We start from the raw sequence: 27,231 nt of genomic DNA on the forward strand, positions 1-27,231 counted from the left end.
GTGTGTAAATTCTCAAAGCCTTCAGCAGCGTTGTGACGGGAGCTTTGTGACAGGCTATAATAATACACCAAATAACTGTGTTGAACTGAACGAGGCTTAGATATAATAAAGTATATTTATTCCTTAAATAGGTGAACACAGCAATATAGTACAGTAACAGGCAAGAAGTAACACTTACTTGGGGATGGGGAATGAGAAGTATCAAGTAGCAATTCTCCAGCAATCAGGTAACAATCAAGATGGTATCAGAAGACAATGGATATAGGGTTGACCACAGTTTATATATCTTTGTAACCCTATTCCTAACATTGAGTACAGGCTATTGGACAGCAATTACCTGTAGCCAATCTTTAACGTGGGAACACATTTTAATCCATGCCCCCCAGTTAGTTAGCTCATGCGCACTAGGGCCCTGAGGGTCTCATTTCTGTAGCCCCACATTTACATCAGGGACGCCAGCCAGTCTAGCAAAAGGGATATCTGGCAGGATGCCCCTTGTTCACAGTTGTAAAACATGACACTCACAGATCACTCTAGTTTGAGGCGTCTCCGCCTTCAGGAAAACAGTGAAGGTGGCAAAATCCTTTGAACAGCACTTAAGTCCTAGACATTGGGTCGCCCCTCTAACCATATGCTTCCCGTTGTGCAAAGGAATTTCCTCTGGTTTTTATCCCTGCCTTGGGATACAGTATTAAAGGTAAAATACAAACACATTAAAATATCCGGTTCCGTTAGGTCCAGCGGGTCCAAACTACCCAGATCTCAATGCCGGAACTGGGACACCATATGGTCCAAGTTTCAGCCCGCTACGACCTTCGGAACCGGAGATACACAAATACAACTTAAACCGTTTCCTATTTTAATACAAAAATCTCCGCTGTAAATTAAATCACGGTTTTTCACTAAATCCAAATTGAAAACAACGGGCTCCGCCGGCTTAGACTTTCAATGGCAAACCGTTGGCGGCTATGGGAATCCGGCGCCATAGACTTTCAACGGGGCATCGCCGCCGTTGAAGCCTATGGGGTTTCTCTGCCATAGCCGGTCAATGGAAATTGGCCACCATTGGAGTCTAGGGGAAAATTCCCGAACCTTCAAGGGGGTCCATACTCCGTCGGGTTGGTCCGAGAGGGTCAAGGATGGTTCTGCAGCCATGCCGGAACAGTGCCTACAGGTACCCCAAACCCTGGCCCTCGGGACCCTCCGGAACCGGAGATATGGGTTCATGATTTGTAGCTTTTTTGACTTAGTCATTTTCTTGAGCTGCTTCTGCCGCCGCCATTGGAACCTATGGCGCGACCCGCTCATCTCTGCAGCTCGACCCGTTCCGGGGGTCCTGGATTCAGGGACCCGGTGGTGGTCGAGTGGGGGGAGGTCTAGGAACTAGGGGCAAAAAGAATTTTATTTCTGGGTGCCCTAGAACTGAAGATTCCCACGCCACTTGACTTTCAACTTGACTAATCAGTGATCAAAGCTCTTTTTCAGACAAAGTATCCGCTTTGCGGTTTGGACGGCAGCCAACTAGTTCCTGGAAAGCACAGTAGAGGAATCTCCATTGAAGTCAATGAGCCCATTGACTTACAATGGGAAAACGCCGCTCCTCCTCTCGGACGCCACCTGCTGGTCTTCGAGGGAAACAGGTCCAAAACAGCTAGATCCGCCATTGAAATGCATGGAGCTCTAATGGCGGCCTATGGGACTCTGCAAAATGGTGCCTGAAAAGGCGGGAAAATTACACAAAGGGCTATAATCACTAAAGAACTATTAACCCTTACCCTCCCGGATGGATCCCAGTGTGTGTGTGATGCAGACACTGATATAACAATAAAACATGGGAACAGGGGAATATACATTTTCATGATAAAACAAGGGGTAAACCACATTCCTGGACCGCAGTCCAGTTAACCCCTTGTCTCCCTGGTGGGGTCAGGGGATGACCAAATGGGGTGCAACCCCTTTAATACCGGGCCACCCCCTTTCTCCCTCTACAAGCGTGTTCACATGACATGCTACTGTTTAGTCCCATTTTCTCCATCCCATCAGACAGCACAGAGCTGTTTTTTATCCATAATACAAAGGATCTTTCTAGAAAATATTTATCTTAATCTTCTCGATGAGGTTCTTTGAGGTCTACTGATGTCACTAAGGTAGAGGGGCTCAGTAGCTATATTCATTTAGGTTTTTAACTAATATTTGGAATAAAATGCACAGTTAAAATCAGTGAGCAGGGAAAATTAGAGGTGACAATATACACACTATTGTACAGTATTGTGAAGAATCTTTAGAAAAGAATAAATATGCATGCAGAGGAATCCCTTTGAGTTGCTCTGTTTCTCTGTCCATTTATCTGATTCTGTTCAAAAGACTCTTGCACCTTCATATCTCAGCTTCTGACTATTTTGTTTATCCCTTTTCTTCCTTATCATTCATTCGTCATATTTATATAATTATAGTCTGCAACCTGCTTTTCTCTGAGTCTTTGTTTTGCCATTAACGTGCTGTCAGAATTTAAAATGTAACTGTCCCTTTCTGCTGCCTAGCTGGCATAGAACCTCTCCCTGGCTATTATATTACATTTTCTGCAATCTTGGTCTGTTTGATTCAGCTACAGTATCATAGTGTTCGTGAATTTGTGCACTGGGCTTAGGGAGCTTCAGATGCTGGTATTAACTATAAAGGTCAGAGGGCTCAATTGACGACTAGAATTTGTGCTCATCAAATATTTGTGCTCATCAAATTATCTGAAAAAATTGCCAAGCAAAACAGGACAACTTAACATAACTATATAGCAAATAGGCTGGAATTCACTAAGCTGCAATTTTGGAGTTCACTGCGTTGACTTCAATTACAGTTAACGCCACATCACGGTGCTCTATCTTGCATCGCGGCTTAATGAATCCCAGCCATAGACGTGTAAATAATTGAGAATATTGTCATACAAACAAAAAACGCCTCGGTGAATTCAGAAATCCTCAATTAATACTTCCTTGGCATAACTAGGCTAAGATTTTGTCAAGCATGGTGAGATGCTGGGTGTACAAGGCCACCAGATCACTCTGGAGTGTGAACACTGCAAATACCAGTGCAGGTGAGATATATAAGAATAGAGCATGTCAATAAAAGGCAAAAGAGATTTGCGGTTTCACATTGTGGTGACTGTCATCATTCACATAGCAGTTTGAAACTCTTGGAGGCATACTTACAGTACTGATGATGCTTGATCATTGACATGGAGCAAGGTATTTGTTTTGTGCGCATCTATTCAGTCTGATACTGTATGTAAGAAGGTTGACAATAATGATTATATCATGATTCTTATCATTTGACACTGGGTTAGGATTAATGACTCACATTCAAAGAGTTAGATCTTTGGTGGCGATAACCAACTTTCTTACCTATGATGCTTCCCAGATTAATGCCATTTTATCGCTGCAAAGGCAGTTGTGTTTCTACTAGACAGTGCCTTCTACGTGATATTCTATTATTTAATGCTGTCAATTTTGTATGGAAATATTTTTATATACTGTACTCAATGCATTTTGCCTTTCACCCTGTGATGAAAATGAGATCTCACTGCCCTTTGGGTTTTTAAAGTGATAATGTAATTTAACATTGCCTAACATTAGGTTGAGTTTGCATTATACACTGTTAATAATGAAGGCACGCACATACATTTTGTCATGTATGAATAATTATGTAATACACTACATTACATACTGTTCCACAGGAAGACTACACACCTTTAAGTATGATTACAAGAAAGGCTGTATACTTGTGTAATTTTAAGGATATAGCACCAACCATTTATGCAGTGCTTATAGAAATTGGGTTCAGTGGTTCCCAAGCTTTGGTATGGTTGTACATAGTGGGAAGGCAGACCCCCTTCCCCCACACCTTCTGTCCTCTTGCACATCGGTTATTATCTAGCGGTAATCTCTGGGGGTGCTATTTAAAAACAAGCTACCTGCCCAAGGAGAAGAGAATCGGTGCAGAGAGGCACAGGGCCGTGGGGAGGGGGGAGGCAGCAGAGTGAGGGATAGGACCATGGGGGCAGAGTGGGACAAGCATCTTTGGAGGTTATGGGGGGAAGGGGTTGGGCAGAGAGGTAGAGATCATCGGGGGATGTAGGCAGAGAGGTGCAGAACAATGGGTGGGAGAGGAATAGAAGCATGGGGGGGGGCTGGGGGCAGAAAAATGGGCAGGAGCATTGTGGCAGAGAGGATGGGCAAGAGCATGGGGGGAGTGATGGGGACAGAGAGAGGGACAGAATCGTGTAGGAACTGGAGATAGAAAGAGGAGAGGGGAGGTCATGGAGGCAGAGAGAGGTGCAAGAGTATGAGGGTGTCATGGGGGCAGATAGGGACAGGGTCATGGTGGGACTGGAGGTCATAAATGACATAGAAAATCCAAAAAGGCTTCTTCCAACCCCCCCACCTTCCAAAACAAATATGAATGTCAAACATTTGATTTTATGTTTAAACTTTATAACTCTTTCCAAAACGTTGATTAAACATTTTTTTAATTTTGTATTTCAGTGCAGCAGATAATTGGCCTATGAGTGAAAATAAGCAAGATAACTGATACATTTCTTCATTCAACGCATCGGCCAATAAACGATTCGCAATATGAGGAGAAAAACTGTAGGAGTCTATGCAAACTGACTAAACTGAGAAACTCAGAAAGAAAATCACCCCTCGCATCCACTCCAAGTGGAAACCAAAATAGACAAGGAGATCATGTGTGGGTACTGTATTCAATATTTGGTGAAAACTTTGGCAATTCAGAGACATTAATACAGCACCAAATCTGTACTGGAAAATGCATGAGTGCAATGAATGTGGGAAAAGGTTTCCATACCCTTCAGATCTCGTTATGCATGAGAGAAGCCACAGTGGGGAGAAGCCATTTTTTTTTCTAATTGTGGCCGAAGCTTCTCTCACAACTCAAGCCTTCTACGCCACCAGAGAACCCACACAGGAGAGAAGCCCTACACATGTACTGAATGCGGAAAAAGCTTTAATAACACATCAAATCTTGCTGTCCATTATAGAATTCATACAGGAGAAAAACCTTTTAGATGCCCTGAATGTGGTAAAGGATTTTCTCGGAGCTCAAATCTGGCTTTACACCACAGAACGCACACGGGCGAAAAGCCATATGCAAGCATAGAGTGTGGAAAAAGCTTTAATAATAGCTCAAATCTAGTTACCCACTATAGAATCCACACAGGAGAGAAGCAGCATACCTGCACTGAATGTGGGAAGAGATTTACCCGGAGCTCAACTCTAGCTACACACCAGAGAATCCATGCAGGAGAAAAGACTTACATATGTTCTGAATGTGGAAAAGGGTTCCTTTACTATTCATCTCTAATTAAACATCAGAGAAATTAGAAGGATTCAGGCTTTTCCCTGTGACCTTTTAGACAGTAAAGATCTTTTACTTATGAATTAAGTGTTCCATTGTATTGTGTGATACATTCTTTATTAATAGTACTACTGTACCATCTTAGAAGACTTTTTTTTAAAGAACGGAGTACACTCTTTAGAGTTTAAAAGATATGTACACAATAGAGCAAAACCATTTATTGTTAAATAATTGTTATGGCTGCATATGTTGCATTGTACTGTCAAGGAGACAGACCCGCTAGGCAGCAGTGGAGAGTAGAGGCTGACCCGACCCGTACTTGGGATCTAAATCCCGAATCAGTAGAATAGTGGGGTCCGGGGTCAGGGCAGGAGAGAGGAAGGATGGTCAAAGTCACAGTTTCGGGGTCAGGGCTGGAGAGAGAGGCAAAGTAGTTTGGCGGCAGGCAGAAAAGGAACAAGGCTTCCAGCAGGAGACAAGGTAGGAAGTACCTTTCACAGGCAAGGAGATAGGGGAATGGAAGCCTTAAAAAGGGAGAAGGCAGGTGTGAGCAATCCGTAAAATGGCTGACTTCCTGCCTTGGTGGCCATGTTGGTAGAGGCAGAGAAGTCAGAACGCATCCATGTTTGAGATCCTAATAATAATATTAAGAGCTCCTTAACTTTTTTTACATGAGTCATACATCTTGGATTTGTGATGTAGTTTATGACACAGTATGAAGTATAGAGGTATTCTCCAGGCAAAGCTCTAGACTCTTCTGCAGCCTCTATCACCTGATTATCCTGAAACAGGACACCCTTGTTTTTTTCCTGTCTCTGCTATCTAAAATCTAAAGTAAAGATGAAGAGATTGTTGCCGCAATACATACAGAGTCCCGAGCGTTGTCTTCGCTGTCTGTCTTCAGTGGACTGACGGGTAAGTCCGAGTTGCATGGGTTCCTCCACGACTACGGCTGGGGAACTACCGCTGGAGATTGGTGAAGGAAAACATGTAGGTGAACTTCGAAAGCGCTTACCTCTCTCCGTCCTCCTTTCTTGGAGACGCTGGTCCATCCGAATACACAGGGCCACTAACTCCTCTAATCCCGACGGACGTTCCAACGATGGCAGTACGCTTGAGATATTTGGACAGCCCTTGCCAGAACACCGCCGACAATGCTTCATCATTCCACCCGGTCTCGGTGGCAATCGTGCGGAATTCGAGAGCGTATCGTGCCACCGTGCCGTTCCCCTGGGATATATTTAGGAGAGAAGAAGCTGCCGTTACCTTCCTTCCTGGAGTGTCAAAGGCTCTTCGGAACTCTGCGGTGAATCGGTCAATGTCAGACGTGAGATCGGGTCTTTGCTTCCAAATTGGTGAGGCCCAGGCCAGGGCGTCATCCATCAGGAGGGAGATTATGTTCGCCACTTTAGAGCGAGGAGAAGGAAAGTGTGCAGGCAGTAATTCAAACTGTATGGAGCACTAATTAAGAAAACCCCAGCATGCCAAGGGGTCGCCTCCGTAGCGGTTAGGGGTCGGAAGGCTGGGTTCGGGAGAGCGGAGCAGAGCTAGGTGCCGGTACAGCAGGCTTAGGTACAGCGGGTTGGAGGGTGGCAACCCGGGCATCTAAATCACCTAGTGAACGTTGGAAACCCTCCATGTGTCGATTATTCTGATTCAAACACCTTTCCACCTGTTTAAACATTGTTTAAATTCTTTGCAATTGTTGGGCCACATCAGCGGGGTCCAGGTGCGTTTGGCTGAGCATAATGTCACGGATGCTCACTGCAACCTGGACTGAACCGCGGGGCCGAGGTGGGGATTATATATAACCACCGCCCTAAGCCCCGGGGGTGTGTCCGGATTGCAGGGTCGTGAACGTAGCTGGGTCAGGATAGGAGAGTGGAGAGGGTAGCGGGTACTTGCCTATGGTCCGGGATTGGAGAGCGTAGAATGGTCGAGATCCGTGAGCCGTAGTCGAGGATTGGAGAGCGTAGAATAGTAGATGTCCGTAAGCCGAGTTCGTGGAGTAGAGAGCGAAGAAGTCCGTTAGCCAAGCCAAGGTTCAGGGGAACAAGAAGAGACAGGTCAGGTACAAGCAGGGTCACAACAGGTATTCGGAATAAACGTAGACAGGTACTCAGACTGCAAGTGAGCACGGTGCATAGAAAGGTCTATGCTCAGCAATGACTAGAGGGCAGAATGAGATCAAATACAGGGAAGCACCAATCAGGGAGAGAAGGGAGGAGTGGTTCAGGTGTAGGTAGACCGGTGATAGGCTGAGGCAGGGTGTAGCTCATATGTAGCCCACCTGAGATCAATCCAGGCATTATTGTAGGCATTTGTCCCTTTAAGACGTGCGCCTGCCCACGCGCACGCAACGGGAGCATGACGCGCCGAGATGTGTGCGCAGACGGGACTCACTGCGTGTCTCCAGGAGGTGGGGGCGGCGTGCCGTGAGGACGGGAACCGGAGGAGTGGAGGATGTGGCCGCGCGGGCCGCCCTGGAGGTAAGTAGCTGCGGGGGAGCGTGGACAGCGGAGGCGCGATCCTGACATCAGAGCCCTGTGACATCTAGTTCAGCTTCTGTTTTGGCAGGAAGCAGGAAGGTCAGCCATCTTGAGATGAATTCCTTAATATCTGAAACAGTTTCCGGAATCCCTCTGAGTCTCTTATTATTCCGCCTGACCCTGTTTTCCGAGTCTTCTTTGCAATCTGCGATAGCAGCAATTTGTGTTTTTAGGTATGTGGTCGTTTTTTCATTTTTGCGGAGGGCTTTGATGGTTGAATCCATTTTTTTCCTCAACTCGTCTGTGTGTGGTCTCCGATGTGGGAAATATCCCTTCTCAACTCTTTCAATTCTGCCTGAAATAGGGACTTCATATCGTTAAACAGTTTATTAAGATCACATTTCCGGTCGCTTTTTGTGACCAATTCCCTGTCTGCGCTAGCGCTTCTTTCTCTCTCTGACTCGCTCTCTCTGAGTCAGAGCCATAGCTGGATGCTGAGGCTTTAGCTCTCCCTGCACGCGCCATGTCCGGGTTTTGAAAGTAGTTTTTTTTTACATTTAATGTCGTTTTCCTGTTCTGAGACCTTGTAGTCATTCTTGAAAAAATGGTGTTTCACGGCTGTTTATTTTAATTTTCACTTCGTGGTTGAATGTCGGTTGTTTTATTGTAAACATTGTGTACATAGTCAAAATCTTACTGTTTTTTCTATTACTGAATCCTGTAGCAGTAATAGTGTAAGTGAGGGGTCTGTTGTGGCTTTGACTTTTCTTGGGATCTGAGGTGCAGGTTGGTGCTGCCTGGGTGCTGCCACTTTAAATTATTTTTTTCACTGTTTTCTCCTTTTGGGGGGAGGGCAGTGGGGGGTGAGAAGAGATCAATTTTATTGATAATATGGTTGTAGGAAGATGGGGATATCAGATCAGAGCTATTTTTTCCTCTCTTTGTCCGTCCCCCCACAGCTGAGTTTGCCTGGATGTGCTGTGCCTTTAATTCCGACCATCTAGGATCTGGCTGGAACGCAAGCTGGAACGCAGAGACAAGGACAACACCTGAGTCAGGCGGCTGCACGGCCCAGTTTTCTTTTTTATTGCTCTGTGGGTGCAGCTAACCCGAACTGCAGTCACGTTACCCCCCCGGCCCGACAGAGCCGGCCACCAGATCTGCTCGCAGAACGGTCTGAACTCACCACCGGAGGGCAGGGGAACAAGACAGCCTCCTTTGTTCACTTGAGGCAAGTTCTGTGTCTCTTCGCGCTACAGGCCGATGGCGGCCATCCTGCAGTCAGACGAGGCTGAGCTGGAGCCCCGCCTGAGCTCTCTCACCTCCTCCCTGCCCACAGACGGTCCCGTCGGCACTTGACGCGCCCCCGTCACGCCCCCCTGTCTTTACCCCTAAAGCTCCCTGCAGACCGGGGAATTTAGCTGCGCGTGCAGCGGAGGCACTGGGGCCGCAGCCTAAGATCTGCAACCCATGCTGACAGAGGATGAAACATTAAAATACATCTTCCCCAAAACTCTTCATTGAATTCCAGCAACCGCCAATCCTCAGACAAAAGTTAGTCAATAGAAAACTTCATAACGAGCTGAAGGACGCTGTTAATGATGGCACAAGACCATGCAACAACACACGCTGCAAACTTTGCAAACATATTTGCCAAGATCCCACAGACAGTGACAAACATAGAACATTCAATGTCACAGAAACATTCTGCTGCACATCCAGGAATGTGGTGTATATGATTCAATGCAGCAAATGTGACTAAGGCCTCATTCAGGGTGGCAGAGACAGGAGGTGGAGGGCGCGCGTCCGCGTGTGCGTGTCAGTCTGCTGGGCGATGTGTGCACATCATCCCCAGCAGACCTTTGCTAGCGTTGAGGAGGCGGGTCTACAGACTTCAGCTTAGGGATGGGTGTTGCTCTGTTCAAATAATTTTCAAGAATGATTTGATTGGCTAACAAAGTACCAGTGATGCTGCTGCAGCTTGAAAAAACAACTTGAGTTGTTTATGCAAACTGTAGCAGCGTCAACTCCGTACTTCGGAGACAAGGGTAGCTGCTACCCTGACAACCGCTATTGAGTTTAACACTTTGTTTCGGACGTTTCGCGAAGCAGGCATCCTGAACGAGGCCTAAGGCTGCGCTTATAGTGCCGGCTACAGATGACGTCACCCGTCTCCGTAGCCCTTGCAAAAGTAGTAATTTGAGTTTGGGAGATCGTCTCTTGCTACAAGGGGAGTGATGTCAGGCAAGAGGGAAGGCAGAGGGGCGGAGACAAGAGCAAGGGGGAAGGCTGAAACAGAGAGGAGTTGTAATTTCTGTTTGTATGCTGAATTTGTGTCACTTGACAGACAAACAATCACACACACACAGCCACCACAAGAAATCGTGGGGCCCAGGACAAATGAAAGGAGCAGCCACCCCCCACCCCCCAACCCATAGCGCACATACCACGTAATTTTTTTTTTTAGCGCAACTTGGACTTAAACCCCCAATACATATAAAAATACACCCCCACCCCCCCAATACATATAAAAATACACGTCCCAACCCCCAATACATATACAAATATACCCCAACCCCCCCAATACATATACAAATATACCCCAACCCGCCAATACATCGAAAAAAATACCCCAACACCCCCAATACATATATAAAATACACCCCCAATACATATAAAAATCAGGCTTACCTTGGGGATGATCTCTGGTCAGGCCGGTGGCTGCAGGGGGGGTGGGCGGTGTGCCGGTGGCTGCAGGGGGGTGGGGTGGGCGGTGTGCCGGTGGCTGCAGGGGGGGGGGGTGCTGCGGGACTGGCGGTGCTGCGGGGGGGGGGGGGGCAGTGGCGGGGGCTGGCGGTCCTGCGGAGAGGGGCGGTGGCCCTGTGGCTGGTGGTGCTGCGTTGGGGGGGAGCGGTGGCGGGGGTCCGGCGGTGCTGCGGGGGGGAGGGCGGTGGCTGGCAGGGGGGGGCGGTGGCTGGCGGGACTGCGGGGGGCCTGGCGGCAGGTCACAGCAGTTGGTGCCGGCCCTGCCCCGCTGCAGGCACCTGTCTGTCCCACGCTAGCTGCTCACGCGTGCGCCGGTCCTCCCTCTGACGCTGGCAGCTTAGCCCAGTTGACTTCCGGTGCTGCCATCAAAGAGACCCGGCACCGGATGCAGCGTTTTTTTTTTTAATGCACTGGCCCGGCCGCGCAGGGGCCCCGGGCGGCCGGGGCCACCTGACCCACGGGGCCCAGGACACCAACACCGGCAGTCCCCCCCCCGTTGGCGGCCCTGCACACAATCACACACACAAACAATCGCACACACACACAATCACACACAAACACACAATCACACGCACAAACACCCTCTCCTTGCATCAGAAGCTATCTGATTGGTTTACAGCCTCTCACATGGTGAGACCGTCGCTGTCAAAATCAAATTCTACTGACTACAGAGATTCAGGTCGCTCCGTCACGCCTACTAGAAGCGCATGCTTCAGATTCAATGCATTTGTTTTGACGCGACGTCGCGTCGCCGGCACTATTGCGCAGCCTAAGGATGCTACATTAGTGAAACCAGCTAAAACCTTCAAACCAGAACAAACCCACACAGACACACAATAACACACATAAAGAAGGAAGATATTGCACTCCTGTGCCTTAGATGGCTATCTTGTTTTTCTATTTTTACGTCTGTGAAAGCTCATGGAATCTTTGTAAATCAGTATTGCTGACCCGAGGAAGAAAGAACTCTTGAACGTTTGTCTTATAATATCTACTGTTAGTCCAAATTAAAATGTATCACCTAATACTGAAGTACTCATCTTAAAGAAAGATATACTGATTTTTCAGTGAGACTCCATTGAAGTCACGTATACCACACACATCAATAAGTCTGACTCCAAATCAGCAAGCTTAAGATATGCTCTACAACTGTGCCTATTTAGCAGGTACAGTACTGTGCATATTTATTGTACTTATTGTACCTACCAGTCTGTGCGATCTGAGATCGCCCCTGCAGCTCTCCTATTGGTTGAAGCTGTGAACCGCCAGCTACAGTAGTTACATTCGATCATTGTCTAATTTGCTCAATTATAATTATTTCCATTTTATGCATTGATTAGTATTAGAATATAAATGAAAATCCGGAAATAAAAGTCTTTTATTGGTAAAATGGATAATGTAGCATGTGTTACGATGCCTTCTTAAATTAAATAGAAATAGCCTTCATAAAAAGTACTCACTTGAGTGTAAGCTTTCTGTATCCCACATTGACAGAGGAACTAAAAGTGCCTATTTCCATGTGCCCAGTGTTGGAGGGTCTGACATGTCTGTGCAGCACATATAACCCCCTGAAATCCCCGTGCAAAAACACTGCAAACACACTGCGGATCAATAGAATGGTGGCAGCTAGAGCTCCAACTACAACTCCCAGAAGTACAGGCTAATGCAAAAAGGAGATGACATCACAGCACTCGGACAGCCAATCAGTGGAGAGAGCCTCTCCTCTTCCTTCCAGCTGAAGGTTGGAGAAGGGAAGGAAGAGAATCTGGAGCTGTTATACTGATACATATAGAGTTGCAGGTAGTTTGGAAAATTTTGCATACAATACCTTTCATCTGTTTTGTATTATTTGTAAATATTTTAGTATACAATATATTTCATATGTTCATATTTGCTATTAATATTTGTATATACCATTTTATGTGTAATTGTTTCATATTATTTGTATACGTCTATATATTTGTACATGCAGTATCTTTTTGTGTTTTGATTCATTATATTATTATCATCATGTTCATAATTATTATGTTCTGCATACTATATCTTCCATATGTGTAGGCTTTTTTTGGCATGCGAGATTCTATATTAATGATTAATAGTTGTTCAGATTTCTGCATGAAATATACATTAGACGCATATTAAAAATGTTAAGGATAAAATAATACATTAAATGCTACTGTCAAATTCAGTGAATCAGTCCCTTAAAAAAGTGCTTTGTGCGTACCTGGTAGAAGTCAGTTTTAAATATACAGTACCCCACATGACAAAGTGAATTAATGATGTGATCTATTTACTAGGGTAAATCTTGATGACTGGTGCCTTTTAATAAAATCAGACAAATATGTATTTTAAAGTCCATGTTAACCTCTGAATGAGTGTTTGCCAATCTTGTTTGCTCTTCTGCAATGATAAGGTAATCAGATGTATGCACAATCCCTTCTTGCTAGAGTACCAGTTAGGAAATGGAACGTGATAGAGGAGAGATAAAGCAGCAAAACCCACCCTAACATGTTTGCAGGTTATAACTAATTAAATATATATTTTTAACCCATTAAACATGCAGTTTTTTGAAATAATTTTTTATCTTCAAAACACATTGTGAAATACTTTTCTATACTATTTCTGTTCTAAGCATTGTGGTTGAATCATGCATAACAAGTTACTAAATTGGCAAAATCCACAAAAGGGTGCTAATCTATAGCATGCCTCCACTCCTATTCAAATGAAAGGGAGTAAAAGCATGCTAAAGCTCAGCACCCTTGTGGATCTGGGGTTTAGTTGGCAATTGTCTGTTTTTCAGTCTTCTGAGCAGTGTAAATAATCCAAAGAAAACCGAAAAGAGCTTCAGTAGGGTGAGAGGATTGGAGAATAACCAGACGGTCAGATCAGTGGGTGAGAAAATATTTCTTTATTCCCAATTAAGATGTCAGCACTGTGGTTTAATAAAATATATTAAAACAGATAGCCCCACGTAGCAGGCACTGACTTATCCGTGTCATTGACCTCCTTTTAAAAGTCAATTAAAAATTATTATTTTATTTGTGTTCTGTGAACAATAGATTTTTATGTTCACTTGATACTGTGAAATTAATTATTTAATCAGACCCCTGCTAACATCCACATTTAGCGGTTTAGTTAATGATAACATTATAACAAAACAGATTTAAGTGAGCTTAGATCTACGCCTTTATAATGGAATGCATCAGTAACACTACAGTATAACTTGAAATTCCTTTATCCAGTATGTTGCTACGGAAAGGGAATTGGTCATACATTTATTGAAACCAAATATAAAAACACTGCGCTCTGCCCAAATTGGCCTGCAGTTTGTTAGTGCAATTCTACATTTTGATCCTTCGTGTTATAATAAAGGCGTAATTGAGTTGCATTTCTTTATTTAAAAAAATGATTCAAGCCTGATAACCCTGTCAATGTAAACTCCATTTTATCAGGTACCTACTAGAGATGAGCAAACCCAAAATACGATCTGCAGGCGGATTTGGCACCAAATAATTCAGGCAAAAACATATAAATCCATTCCGCACTGATTTTGTGAAATTTAGACAATATTTATTAGTGTCTGATTTTTGTAAAGAAAAATAAAGGTCCCTGTCACCTAGATCTAACTTCTTAAATATGTCACTGCCATTTATACAGTTTCCCCCCCAGGAGCATAGAGAACTAATAAATCATATCAGACAAATGCATGGTTTCATTATCTTGAAGTTGTTATCCTGTAGTTTACCTTTTGGTTTGACTGTTCCTAGCTCTGTTTTATCTCTCCCTTATCTCTCTAGTTGGTCATTTCACATGAAGGGAATATGGATAAATCTGGTTACCTTATCAATAAAGTGTGAGCAAAGATTGGTAACCACACTTCCTTCAGATTTCTGAATCCCCATTATAAATTACAGCGTGAAGCACTGCAAGTGTGTAAATGGAATGTTTGTGATGCTTCTGGCCCACATATCAAAATGTAGTGATGCTCCAGGTTTGTAAATGAACAAGCAGTGAGACAATGCCCAGTGATAGAAGTGTGATGATGCTAAAGAGCTCTTCAACTAGTTCCCAAAAGGGAACCTTAACTTACAAGTGATGTTCATTATGAATGATGTCACGTAGCTGTTTAAGCAACCAGTATGAAATTAGTAGGGGCAGAGAGTCGACAGACCACATCAAAGCCATTTGCGTGACAGTTAAAGAACCCATCTGTAGGATATGAAGTACCACCACTTTTTAATGTACCACTTTTTAATGTACCACTTTACAATTCCACCTTCTTTTGCTGTAAAGAAGATGTATTTACTTTAAAAATGCTCCATCTCTTTCTGAGCACAAATACTGTAGAAATCTTTCCAAAGAGAAGTCCAAGGAGCTTTACTCCTTCTTCCCTTTTTTTTTTTTTTTAATAGGCTAAAAACATGGATTCAGACAAACTATCACTACTTTTTATTTAGGACACTTTTACCAATGTTTGTAGCCCCTAGTACCATCACATCTCACCCACTGATTTATTATTATTATTATTATTGTAGACAGCTTGTCGTAATATGAAGCCATCAGATGTAAGGAGAGGAGAAGGGACATGTATTAAGAGTCCTGGGGACTCACAAGAAAGAGAAGGCTCTGCAGAATGCAGCAAAGGTTAGTAAAATATACCAGGTTTCTACTCAGAATACACTGCTGGGTGCTTCACTTACACATTTGTTTTGATAATAGAGCAATAAACATATTAATGGAAGGCAAGTTCCTAAATGACTGTCAGCGGTTGGATTTCAATCTCTCTTGCTATGATTTCAGTTTGTCTACACCCCTCAATGCTGAGCATAGACAATTTTGTCCCATAGACGCCTGTTCTCTTCTCTTCTAAGGCCTTGTCCAGGGTGGCGCTGAGCAGGCGCTCTCACACTGGCCGTGATGAAACACATTGCGACACCCGCTTAGAGCAAGCAAATTTGAATTTGCCACTCGCACGCACGTCACGTGAGCGGTTCGCCCAATGAGGGCGAACCAGCTCTGTGACGTTGTGGCCGCGCCCCAAGGCGTGTGCCTGGCCGAGCAGCGCACGAGCGCCCGTTCCCTGCCTGGCCGCAGCCTTAGAATCCGCCAGTGCTGCCACTATTCAAGACATGATACTTAACCCTTTGAGTGCCTAAGGACGTAGGCTACTATGTCATGGGTTCTGGCACCCTGACTGCCCCATGACGTAGTAGCTACGTCCCCCCTAGAATGCTCATTTTCCTTTTTCCCATGGCAGTGGGCACTGTAGGGTTAAGTCTATCCTTAGCTGAGTAGGACAGGAAATTGAATTCTTGCAGGTAGTCCATAAAAGGCCCCTTCTACTACCTGAAAATAGGAGTAGTGTTTTTTATTTTATATATGGACTCACCAGACTGTAACTAGGGCAATCAGATCCAGGCGATTCTCAGCTCCTCCTGCAGGTCCGCAAATCGCACCGTGGGTGGTTGCAAGGTGGGCAAAACCGCAGAAGTGTCTTTAGGACGCAGCGGACCAGACAGCACTGTCTGTGGGGCAAATCGGAGGCCCCTACGATAAGAGACCGCAGGTGCATCTGAGAACGCAGTGGAGTGGGCATGCCTGCATGGCGTCCCATATCGTTGCATAGTGTGCGCCTTTTCTGAGGTGTGCATGATGCCACCCGTAGGAGCGTGCACGAGAAGCCAACGATGACGTCAGAGAGGCGAAGGAGCGACGGCCTCAAAAAAGTTAAAGAAACCTGCAGCATGGAAAGCTGTGCAGAGAGAAAGGCAAATCTGGTGAAAGGAGAACAAAAGCCAGCATGGAAGCAAAGGGTCACTTACTAAAACTGGCGAGTCCTTAGTTTAATAGAGATAAAAGATTTTTGGGGACTAAATGCATGTTTTGTCACTTTAGTGCCACAGTTATACAACCAGAAGAGGGAACCCCTAAAGTGGCAATGGAGTCTGCATCAAAAAAAAAAAGTTTCTCAAAAAAACTAAATAGTGTGCAGTATGTGATAAACCAGCTTTAAGCTGAGTCCCCAGTAGTCACGGCGGCACCCCCTACAGCGTGCGTGCCACACCCCACAGCACAGCCCTCTATGGGGCAGGCCCTGTGTGTGGGCGTGCAAAGCCATATGATGCGTACGCTGGCAGGGAAGACAAGAATTTTGTCTTCCCGTGCCGCGACGCTGTCACGTGACTGCACCAGCCAATGGCAGGGCAGATATGCCCCATCATGGCCGCACCCCTCGTCATGGCCCAGCCCCCCCACAGACTGCCGATCATGGCTGTAGTCTCTGCACGTGCCGCCAGGCGTGCGTGCAGCGGGGAGGACTGGGGCTGTAGCCTTAGGCCGCAGCTGGAGATTATAATGAACAGCTGAATATTTTTCTGTCATGGATGAAAGATACAGTAACTAAGGCTTGGTCCCCGCTGGTTGCTGCAGCGCTCGCTATGGCGGGCTCTGCGGAGACAAGAGCCGCCCCTCAATGAGGCCGGGCCCGCTGGGAGGGGGGGGTGAGTTTTTCAGGAAGACATTAAAATTGTGATTAGAACTAGCGACGGAGCGCTAGGCCCCGGCCCCACGCCCTCCACCTTCCCCCCCCCCCCCCCCCGTCTTTCCTCCTGCAGCTCACTGCAGACCGGGAAACTCGGCTGCATGTGCCGCCAGCCTTGCAGACGCGCGTGCAGCGCAGGCAGTGGGGCCGTAGCCTTAGTGTAGAATCAGCAGTGCAACAAGCAGTTAAACCAACTCAAAAGAGATCAAGATTTAAAGCCAGCTTGGATATCGTGAGAGACTCCTCTTTGGATGAATCAGAGGTATTATATCAGAGGCAGAATAGTATGATTCTTCTGAGCAAGAATTGCAAACAGAAGAGTCAGAATTTAATCTGGAAATGGTAGAACCTCTAATTAAAGCAATGAGGGAAGCATTGGCGTTAGAGGATAGAAAAGAAAACACTCAAAGATGTAATAGATTATTTGAGGGAACAAACAGAAATTTTTCCAATTCATGAGATAATTATGGATATTATACAAGCGGAATGGTCGCAACCTGATAGAAAACTGAATATCCCCAAGAAATTCAATAAGATGTTTCCTTTTGGACAAAAGGATGTGAAATTTGGGGAACTAAGCTCAAAAATGGATGCAGCAATTTCTAGAGTGCCCAAGACAACTATACCGGTTAAAGATGCAGCATCATTCAGGGATATACAAAATGCAGTGACTCGGCGCTTCAGTGATATGATGGATAGAAAGATGGACAGTGTCCTGAGGAGATCATTTTTAGCAGGTGGCATAGCATGTAAGCTTGCAATATCAACAACGTCTGTATCAAGGGCGATGCGCATATGGATCTCTAATGTTGAGGAGGCATTAGAGAAAGGAGTCAAGCGAACTTCCATTCTAAAAGCTTTATCCGATATCAAGTGGGCAACTGACTATGTGGCTGAAGCTTCTCTTGACGCAGTAAGGTTAGCAGCCAGATCTATATGCGGTGATGGCAAGAAGTTTATGACAGATTTAACATCCAAGAAGTAATTTGCCTTTTGAAGGGGAATTCCTATTTGGGGAGAAGTTGGATGCAATTATATCCAATGCATCAGGAGGTAAAAGTACTTTTTTACCCCAAGAAAGGAGGACAAGGAGATAATTTTTCTTCATCTCATCAGCCAGAAAGAGCACAATACAGAGAAGCAAGAGCATATCGTCCTGGAAGACCATTCTCAAGGCAAACGTCATGGAGAGGTGGACAAAACGATCTTTTTCGTGGCTGTAGAGGGAGAGCTTCATTCGCTAGATGGAAGTTTGCAGGAAGGTCAAGGAGTCCAGCGGCTTCCAGTTGGGGGAAGTTTAAGCCATTTTGGGGCGGCATGGTCTCGATCAATAAAAGACAGATGGGTACTTCAGATCCTTTCCTTCAGAAGCTCTTGGGAAAATGCACGCCAATGCTAAATGTGGTAAAATGGGCAGGTCTACACATGAGACCACTACAACAACATTTTTTGCAACAATGGAAAGGAAATCCAAAGGATATGATGAACCAAAAGAGAGAGAACTCAGCTAATATAGCACTCGGTAACTTTTGTGTGTTACTTGTATCTTATTTCTCCATCTATTAGCTTATTACTTCGAGACTGATACCAATCAGCCTACCCTGTTTGTTCCTCAATGAGGCATCACCCTCCAACAGGGTGGAGATATGCATTATAATTGACTTCAGATTACAAGTCAACATTCACATAAAGAGTGAAGTAAGCTATAGCGTTATAAAACAATTAGCTGTACTTGGGATCCTTAGCCTAAGGATATCGTAGGTGAACAGTTACGTCTACACCTTTTTTAGGATCATGACAGATTAAGGTGTTCTTGTCAGACTCTGCATTATACCATTAGGCATCATCCTAGTATAGGGTGTTGTATTTGTAGATACTGTTGGGTTACTTATATGGATTTTTAACTTAATGACCTAAGGCTAAGGCCCCGGTAACTCCGCTGCAACGCGCACCCGCGAGATTGGCGGCGCATGCAGCCGATTCCCCGGTCTGCAGCTCACTGCAGGAAGAGAGACCGGGGGGGTGTGATGGGGGCGCGGCCATGACATCACCCGGCAGGTTCGCCCTCATTGGCTGAACCGCAGGGGGGTGTGGGTTATCGCTCCGTCGCGAGTCCTGCCACGGCGCTGTGGCCCCCCCTCGCAGCGGGCCCGGCACCATTGAGGGGAGGGCTCTCGTGCGTGCAGCGTCCGCCACAGCGGGCGCTGCAGTAGGCAGCGGGGGCAAGGCCTTAGGAGTGGAATATTGCACCACAGCTTAATTACTTTGTGTTGATATCTCTTATCAGGTTGAGCTTGGTCCTTTATGACTTGTTAGTTTGTCCTTTATGTGCACACTTTATTTTAATATTTGATTAATTAAAGATTAATTTTAACTAATTATATTTAACACACAAAGGTTACTGAGTGCTACATTAGCTGAGTTCTTTCTCTTTTGGTTTAATAGTACATTTCTCAGCCTAGCACCCCTTCCCTTCCTATTATTTTCCCACATGGCTATCAGCTGAGCAGGTGTTTTTCCCCCTACTCCCCCCCTCCCATCCTAGGTATATCTACCAAAGGATATGATGCACGATATATATATCTCTATCTCACACACACTCTCACACACTCTCTCACACACTCTCTCACACTATCTCACACACTCTCTCACACACACACTCTCTCTCTCACACTCTCTCTCACACTCTCTCTCACACTCTCACACACACTCTCACACACTCTCACACACTCTCACACACTCTCACACTCTCACACACTCTCACACACTCTCTCTCACTCTCTCTCACTCTCTCACACACTCTCTCACACACACTCTCTCTCACACACTCTCTCTCACTCACACACTATCTCACACACTCTCTCACTATCTCACACACTCTCTCTCACTATCTCACACTCTCTCTCACTATCTCACACTCTCTCTCACTATCTCACACACTCTCTCACTATCTCACACACTCTCTCACTCTCTCACACACTCTCTCACTCTCTCTCTCACACACTCTCTCACTATCTCACACACTCTCTCACTATCTCACACACTCTCACTATCTCACACACTCTCTCACTATCTCACACACTCTCTCACTATCTCACACACTCTCTCACTATCTCACACACACACACACGTCGACAAATCACCAAAAAAATCTACTCGCTGAACAAAAAAAATCTACTTGCCACCTAGTACCACACGTGTGCTACTTGGGCCAATAGGAATTTGCCACGTTGTTAAATCCACTCGCCCGGGGCGTGCAAATGTATAGGTACACTCTGGCCCTATGACCCCGCCAGCACTGAAAGGTTTAAAGGGGCATTCTGTCATATGAACTCATTTAACTAATGCCAATAACGTGTCTAAGAGGTTATATCTGGGTGATTGATGTGTTTTTTTTTTTTTTACCCAAATCCCTTTTTTTACCCTTGCCCCACTTAGTCTCCCCATTTCCCTACTTGATGTGAAGCTACAGAACCCATTTGCTATTTGGCCTTTTTCAATATTTAGGGTTCTGTATCCTTCTGTCTCTCAGGTATTTACTGTATTAGCCTCCATATTTTCTTCTTGGAGACAGTTCCATGGATCCACTATACTGTATATTACTTTTTCAGTTATCAAGGACTTCATCCTTTTCCCCTGTGACTGCATCAAAGCATGACCTCTTGTTCTAACATTGCCCTTCCTCTGAAATCATGCAACTTAATGTACCCTTGATGTTGTTTTTTTTCCTTTAATTCTCTTATCATATAAGCCCCTCCTAGGTAATTTAGAAAAGAAGTGGGAATATGAAAGCATATTTCCACTCTTACTCCTTTTCTTTCCTAAATTATCTCTCTCTCTTCTCCCGCTTAGTACCTATCCCTTCTTTCTTCCAGGCTGTACATGTTGAGCTCCGTTAGTACAGGACTCCCTTACTTTAGTCCTCGAGCGCACCAAAAGGAAAGACAACCCATACCTAAGCAAGCTGTCAGTTATCATTAACTAGGTTAATTCAATTAAATAGATTTAAAAACCCTGGTGTTGGTTGCTTTCAAAGGCTGAACTTGAGGAGTCCTGCTTTAGCCTATACTGAAAACATTTATGGTGCAAAACACGTACGATTTTAGTTGCTGTGCTTTGTACCACCTGTTTTGTTGTTATCCTTCTAGAGAGATCTTGCCTGTACGGCAATGGCATTATCTAAACTGACGATCGATCTGTTCTCACGTGATTGACAAACATCCTGCTTCCCAGGGCATGCAATGTGGCTGCCTATTTCAAAAGAGGAAGTGATGTAGCTTCCTAAATAGTTGCTATAGAAACCTAAAGATGCTTAATACAGCAAAAATAATTTAAAACCGTAAAAGAGTGGGGGTGGGGGGGGGGGTAATGCAGAAAGTATTATCTAATTCTACACAACTGATTTATTTAAGAAAAACATAGGATTTTGAATGAAATGCCGCTTTAAAAGTTTGTCATAAATCAGGTGTCTTAGGCACAGGGCGATAAAAGTGACTCTGGGATCTAAACTGGGTTCACCTATTTTAAGGACAGTGATATTAGCTGTAGCTTACTCCTCAAGTCAAAATCTTCTTCATTGTCCTGTGAAAAGTAAATACAATACGATTTGTCTTTATCATTTTTTTTTTTTTTTAAGATTAGAGATAACCAGATGCTTCTGCAGTATCAGAGAAATATTACAAATGTAAACATTCAATCATTAAGCTGTAATGATAATTCTTTGACATATATGTTCTATATATTCTCTCTGTTCTTTGTATTTCTCACCAGTTTGTGTTTCTACAAGTGAAAATAATCAAGAAGATGCTCTCTTACCAGACCAGGCACCAAAAAACTGTAAGAACCCAAACGCAAAAAATCCTACGCGACAATCCACCATATGTACAATACAGTGCCTCACCCCTACCCATGTGAAGAGCCCAGATGAAAGTAGCTGTCCTCCATTTGTATGTTCACCCAATGTAAACTGTAACAAGGGGAATGCAGCAGCTCTACAAGTGCACAAGAATAAACAAGCAAAGAAGATTAAGTGCAGTGACAGTAACAAAAGGTTTTGGGAGGAATCGGAATGTACAGTTCAACAGATAACCCACAAAGTACAGAAATGCTTTACATGCAATGAATGTGGAAAGAGCTTTACTTATAAATCTCTACTTCTTATACATCAGAGAACACACACAGGGGAAAGGCCGTACCCATGCATAGAATGTGGGAAAAGTTTCTCTCACAGCTCAAATCTTGTTGTACATCAGAGGACCCACACAGGAGAAATGCCGTATGTATGTTCTAAATGTGGGAAAAGCTTTATTAGTAGCTCAGCTCTTGGCAAACACCAGACTTTACACACAGGGGAGAGGCCATATACATGCAGTGAATGTGGTAAAAGCTTTACTCAGAGCTCAGTTCTTGTTAGACACCAGGTAATCCATACAGGAGAGAAGCCATATGCATGCAGTGAATGTGGCAAAAGCTTTACTCATAGTTCAGATCTAGTTATACACCATAGGACCCATGCAGAGGAGAGGCCATATGTATGCTTCGAATGTGGAAAAAGCTTTACTCGTAGCGCAGATCTTGTTATACATCAAAGAACCCACACAGGAGAGAGGCCGTATGCTTGTGCTGATTGTGGAAAATGCTTCACTAGCAGCTCATCTCTTGGTAAACACCAAAAAATACACACAGGAGAGAGACCGTATGCTTGTACGGAATGCGGCAAATGTTTTGCTGAGAGCTCTGGTCTGGTCATTCACTATAGAACCCACACCGAGGAGAGGCCCTACTCATGCTTTGAATGTGGGAAAAGCTTTACTCGTAGTGCCCATCTTATTGTACACCAAAGACGGCACACAGGAGAGAGGCCCTATGCATGCCCTAATTGCAGGAAATGCTTTACCAGCAGTTCAACTCTTATTAAACATCAGAGAACCCAACACGAATGAGTGACATTGATGATATTTAAGGAACAATTGGCCTGTCTTGTTTGCCAATTTTTCCTATTTACTGTAGGTTTGTTGGAGGTTGTAGTAACTTTCCTTCAATGAACCAATACAATTTTGGAGACCTCAAGTCTTGCATATATGTATGGAGAACTCTTATATTGATCCAATATAATGTATCTATAATAATAAAACAGCCTGTGTCTGTCTGTTAGCGCCATAGCTCCAAGACCATGAAACCTAGACCTGAAACTGCATGCATACTAAGAGGACCCTAGGGGTGTGCACCTGGGTATCATATATATTTTTATTTGAACATATTAATTCTATGAGTTATTAAAATGTTCTATATATAAAAGCCAGATACATACCTGGTAGGCTATGATCTGGCACGTGACATCATAATGCACATAGCCTGGTGGCAGATAAGGAGAGTCAGAGTCAAACAGTTTTGACAGAAAGCAGCTGAAGAAAGAGGAAGTCCATTGACACTTGAGGAGAAAGTGAGGATCTTGGAGGGGGAGAGAGAGAAGGGAATAGGTGGAGTTGGAAGGGCTGTGGGGGGGGGGGGGAGAGAGGAATAGCATAATAATGCACATAGTCTGGTGGCAGATAAGGACCGTCAGATTAGCTATAAAGTTTAGACAGAAAGCAGACAAAGAAAGCTGTGCTGGAGAAAAGTGCTGAGAGGTGGCGAAAGAAGCAGCTTAATCTATGTTTTATCTGTCTCTTAGTTAAACGAGGGGGAAGAGAGAATAATTTGGATTACTGCAAACCGTGCAAAGCCGTATACTTTAGCTAGTAAATATGTAAACTGCTCTTATTTACTGTGAATTTTTCTAATTACTGGGGTAATTATATATACGTGCTCATTTTGTGCCCATCTTGGAACTGATCTCATTGAGAATGACGTACGCTATCTGAACAGAAGACCGGAACTTCTCTTCTAAGCAACAGTCGGGGGAGCAATCCACTAGTCACACTGGCAATGAAAATTTAAACTCTCTCATTCGTTTTGCTCAAATTCTCTTTACATAGATTAAAGAGGGTTAATATTGAGTGTTGCTTTCTGTAGATTTTAAGTGACTTTTGTGAATGAACAAGAGGAACTTCCCAGTGATTTGTGAAAGTTTTCAAGCAAGTTACATTTGTGTAATTATGCAACTGTCTTTAAACATTAGTGTAAATGAATCGATCCTGGACACTTTAACCATAAGGATACTTTCAAATAACTCCACCTCTTTATGTGATTGAAAGTGTTGATCACACACTTCTCTGACCTGTTTAAGATAATATATGTGGTTGTCCTTTATCCTTTTCACTATTTTTAGTAATATCTGAAACCCCATCACCTGTATTTAGTTTGTCCACCTGGAAGCCTATTTTACCCCTAGCGGGAGTGATAAATCAAAGATGTGGCTAAAATCGTCAGTAAAAGGAAGTTTCCCGTGTGGAAATTGCAAAGCCTGCATGTTTTTACAAAAAATAACAATCTTTCAAGATGCAAATGAGAATGGAAATTATATACAATGCTGTATCAATTGTAAAATAGTAATTTACATGTTACCATGTGGTTTCCCTCAAATGTATGTTGGTAAAATGGAGAGAATTTAAAAAAGAGGATATTGGAACATTATTGAGACATTCTAATGGAACAATGAAAAAAGCAGGTTAGCAAGACATTTTAATGATTTTCATGAAAGGAACACAAGATCTTTGAAATGTGTGGGACTTGAATTGGTGAACCAAGAGTTTTCGGGAGGAGATTGGGATAACATTTTTCTTCAGCATGAATCAAGATGGGTCTATAATTTGGATGTGATGGGGGAAAATGGACTAAATGAAGAACTACAATTTTCAATGTTTTTTTTTTTTTTTTTTTTTAAAGGTTAACACCCTTTTGTAGCACCTGCCATTATTGGGATTATTGTTTTAGGAACTGGGTTTTGACGTAACGATGATAAATATGTTTAACAATTTGCCTTAACTTCCAGTTTTGAGATAATAAGAAGTATACAGAAAGGGCTCTAAAGTAGCCGGGAAGAAGCCCTCAGGGAGAGGGGGCGAAACATGCGTCGGCCATTTGGTGTAAGAGCGACGCTCATTCAAGCTTGGAGCTGGTACGCTGCTATAGAAAGCATATTTTAAGCAATGCACAGAAAAAAGATTACAGTATCTAAACTACGCATGTAGTGTTAGCCACCTTGCAGTGGGACTATCCTACCCATTCTGATATTCACGGAGTAGAAGGCGCCGGGAACTGATGGTTCAGGATGCCCTTACAGAGACCGTAACGAGAGCTCTTATTGTCGTGCAAAGCCATGGGGGGATAGCCCTAAGGAGAGCTTAGAGAGGGCTACTATCATTATGGGCCAGCACAGAAGTAATACAAAGGAAATATCAGAATTCAAACATTTTATTCCAGAAGGAACAAAACGTTGGATAAGTATTATTACATATAAAAGGTTTCAACTGAGACATTTATTTATTGACGTCAGTGGGTAATATACTTGTGCCCGGTGAATAAACAACAATACAGACATTTTCTGTTTAACAACAATTGGTTACCAAGTCTCTGGACTTCTGTGAAAGGAACGTTTGATTTTTGTGTGCAATATCTGTTGTTGTTATTATTATTATGAGGTTATGAATTGTATAGATGCAATATTAAGTGATAACAGAAGTACTTTTTCAATTTATTGTGCATGAGGTATAACTTTATATAGCATGCAGGAATGGCCATATTGATGAGCCGTCACATTTAGTATTTTCTGATTGGTGTGCAAATAGTGTAATATGGAGAGAGTAGTGATTTTTGTATAGCTTTCAAAGCAATAAAAGAATAAGGGATTTTTTGATAAATTATTGACTTTGTGATTTACTATATGGGATGAGTGCCTATATTATGATTTACTTTTTAGTTAAAAACAAAGATACTTATTGCCTTTGTATTTTAATAGGCATCAATCGCCTAATTTAACCAGTTAGAAATACAGGGGCAAGAAAAAGTTGGTGAACCCCAATGATAATTGCAGAACTTCCATAGTTTTCCATGATGACCTTCTTGACTCAAAACCAGTCTTTTCTTAAATATAAAATAGGTTTTATATTAACCAATTACATGTATTTTGAAACAAAATTATGTATGAATTAGACAAACAATTAGTAATTAAGATTCAAGGCATTTGAAAAAGTAAGTGAAACCCTGGTTTTATAAGCCAAATTAAAGGGATAATTAGAATTGGGTTTTAAATAATTAGGTAGATCTTGAGGGGTGAGTTTGGGAGGCCTCACATTACATAAAGATCAGAAACTTTGTGAGTTTGGTCTTCACTATACAGGTGTGGAAAACCCGTCATGTCACAATCAAATTATATCTCAGGACCTCAGAAAAGCAGTTATTGATGCTCATCAGTCTAGAAAGGTTACAAAACAATTTTCAAGGATTTGGGGCCCAACCAATCCATTGTCAGACAGATGGAGAAAGTTCAAGATTACAGTCACTACTCAGGAACGGTCGTCTTACCAAAATCTCTCCAAGAACAAACCAATAAATCATTCAGGAAGTCAGAAATAAAAAAACAAAGCAACATCCAAGAATCTGCAGGCCTCTCTCGCCTTGGCTAATGTGAATGTTCATGACTCAACTCAGCAAAAGACTGAACTAGAATGGTGTTCATGGAAGTATAGCCAGGAGGAAGCCACTGCTCTCTAAAAAGAACATTGCTGCCTGTCTGAATTTCATCAAAGAGCACATAGATGATCCACAGCACTTCTGGAACAATGTTCCCTGTACAGATGAGTCAAAGGTAAAACTTTTTGGCCTCAATGAGAAACGTTATGTTTGGGAAAACCAAACCCTGCATTCGAACAGAAGAACCTCATCCCAACCATCACGCAATGTGGTGGGAGTGTGATGGTTTGGGGCTGCGTTGCTGCCTCAGGACCTTGACGGCTTGTCGTCATTTACACAACCATGAATTTTGCAGTGTATTAGAATATTCTAATGGAAAATGTCAGGCCATCTGTCCATGAGCTGGACCGAAAGTGAGTCATGTACAGTAGCAAGACAGCAAGCAGGTCTACAAAAGAAGGGCTGCAGAAGAAGGATTTTTGCGTTTCAGAATGG

The 27,231-nt window shown here is 43.7% G+C and overlaps 1 protein-coding gene across 1 annotated transcript in view; it reads left to right on the forward strand.

The window, feature by feature from the left end:
- Positions 1-12,319: 12,319 nt before the first annotated feature.
- Positions 12,320-27,231, forward strand: part of LOC142502166 (uncharacterized) — a 117,533-nt gene continuing 102,621 nt past the window's right edge. Inside the window, exons 1-5 of the mRNA XM_075613041.1 lie at positions 12,320-12,422; positions 13,423-13,514; positions 14,420-14,489; positions 15,158-15,266; positions 21,934-23,102. Coding sequence (XP_075469156.1) covers positions 14,433-14,489; positions 15,158-15,266; positions 21,934-23,102 — 1,335 coding nt within the window. The 5' untranslated portion in view covers positions 12,320-12,422; positions 13,423-13,514; positions 14,420-14,432. The remainder of the gene's footprint in view (positions 12,423-13,422; positions 13,515-14,419; positions 14,490-15,157; positions 15,267-21,933; positions 23,103-27,231) is intronic.

The sequence above is a fragment of the Ascaphus truei genome, chromosome 8, assembly GCF_040206685.1.
Source record: "Ascaphus truei isolate aAscTru1 chromosome 8, aAscTru1.hap1, whole genome shotgun sequence".
NCBI lineage: Eukaryota > Metazoa > Chordata > Amphibia > Anura > Ascaphidae > Ascaphus > Ascaphus truei.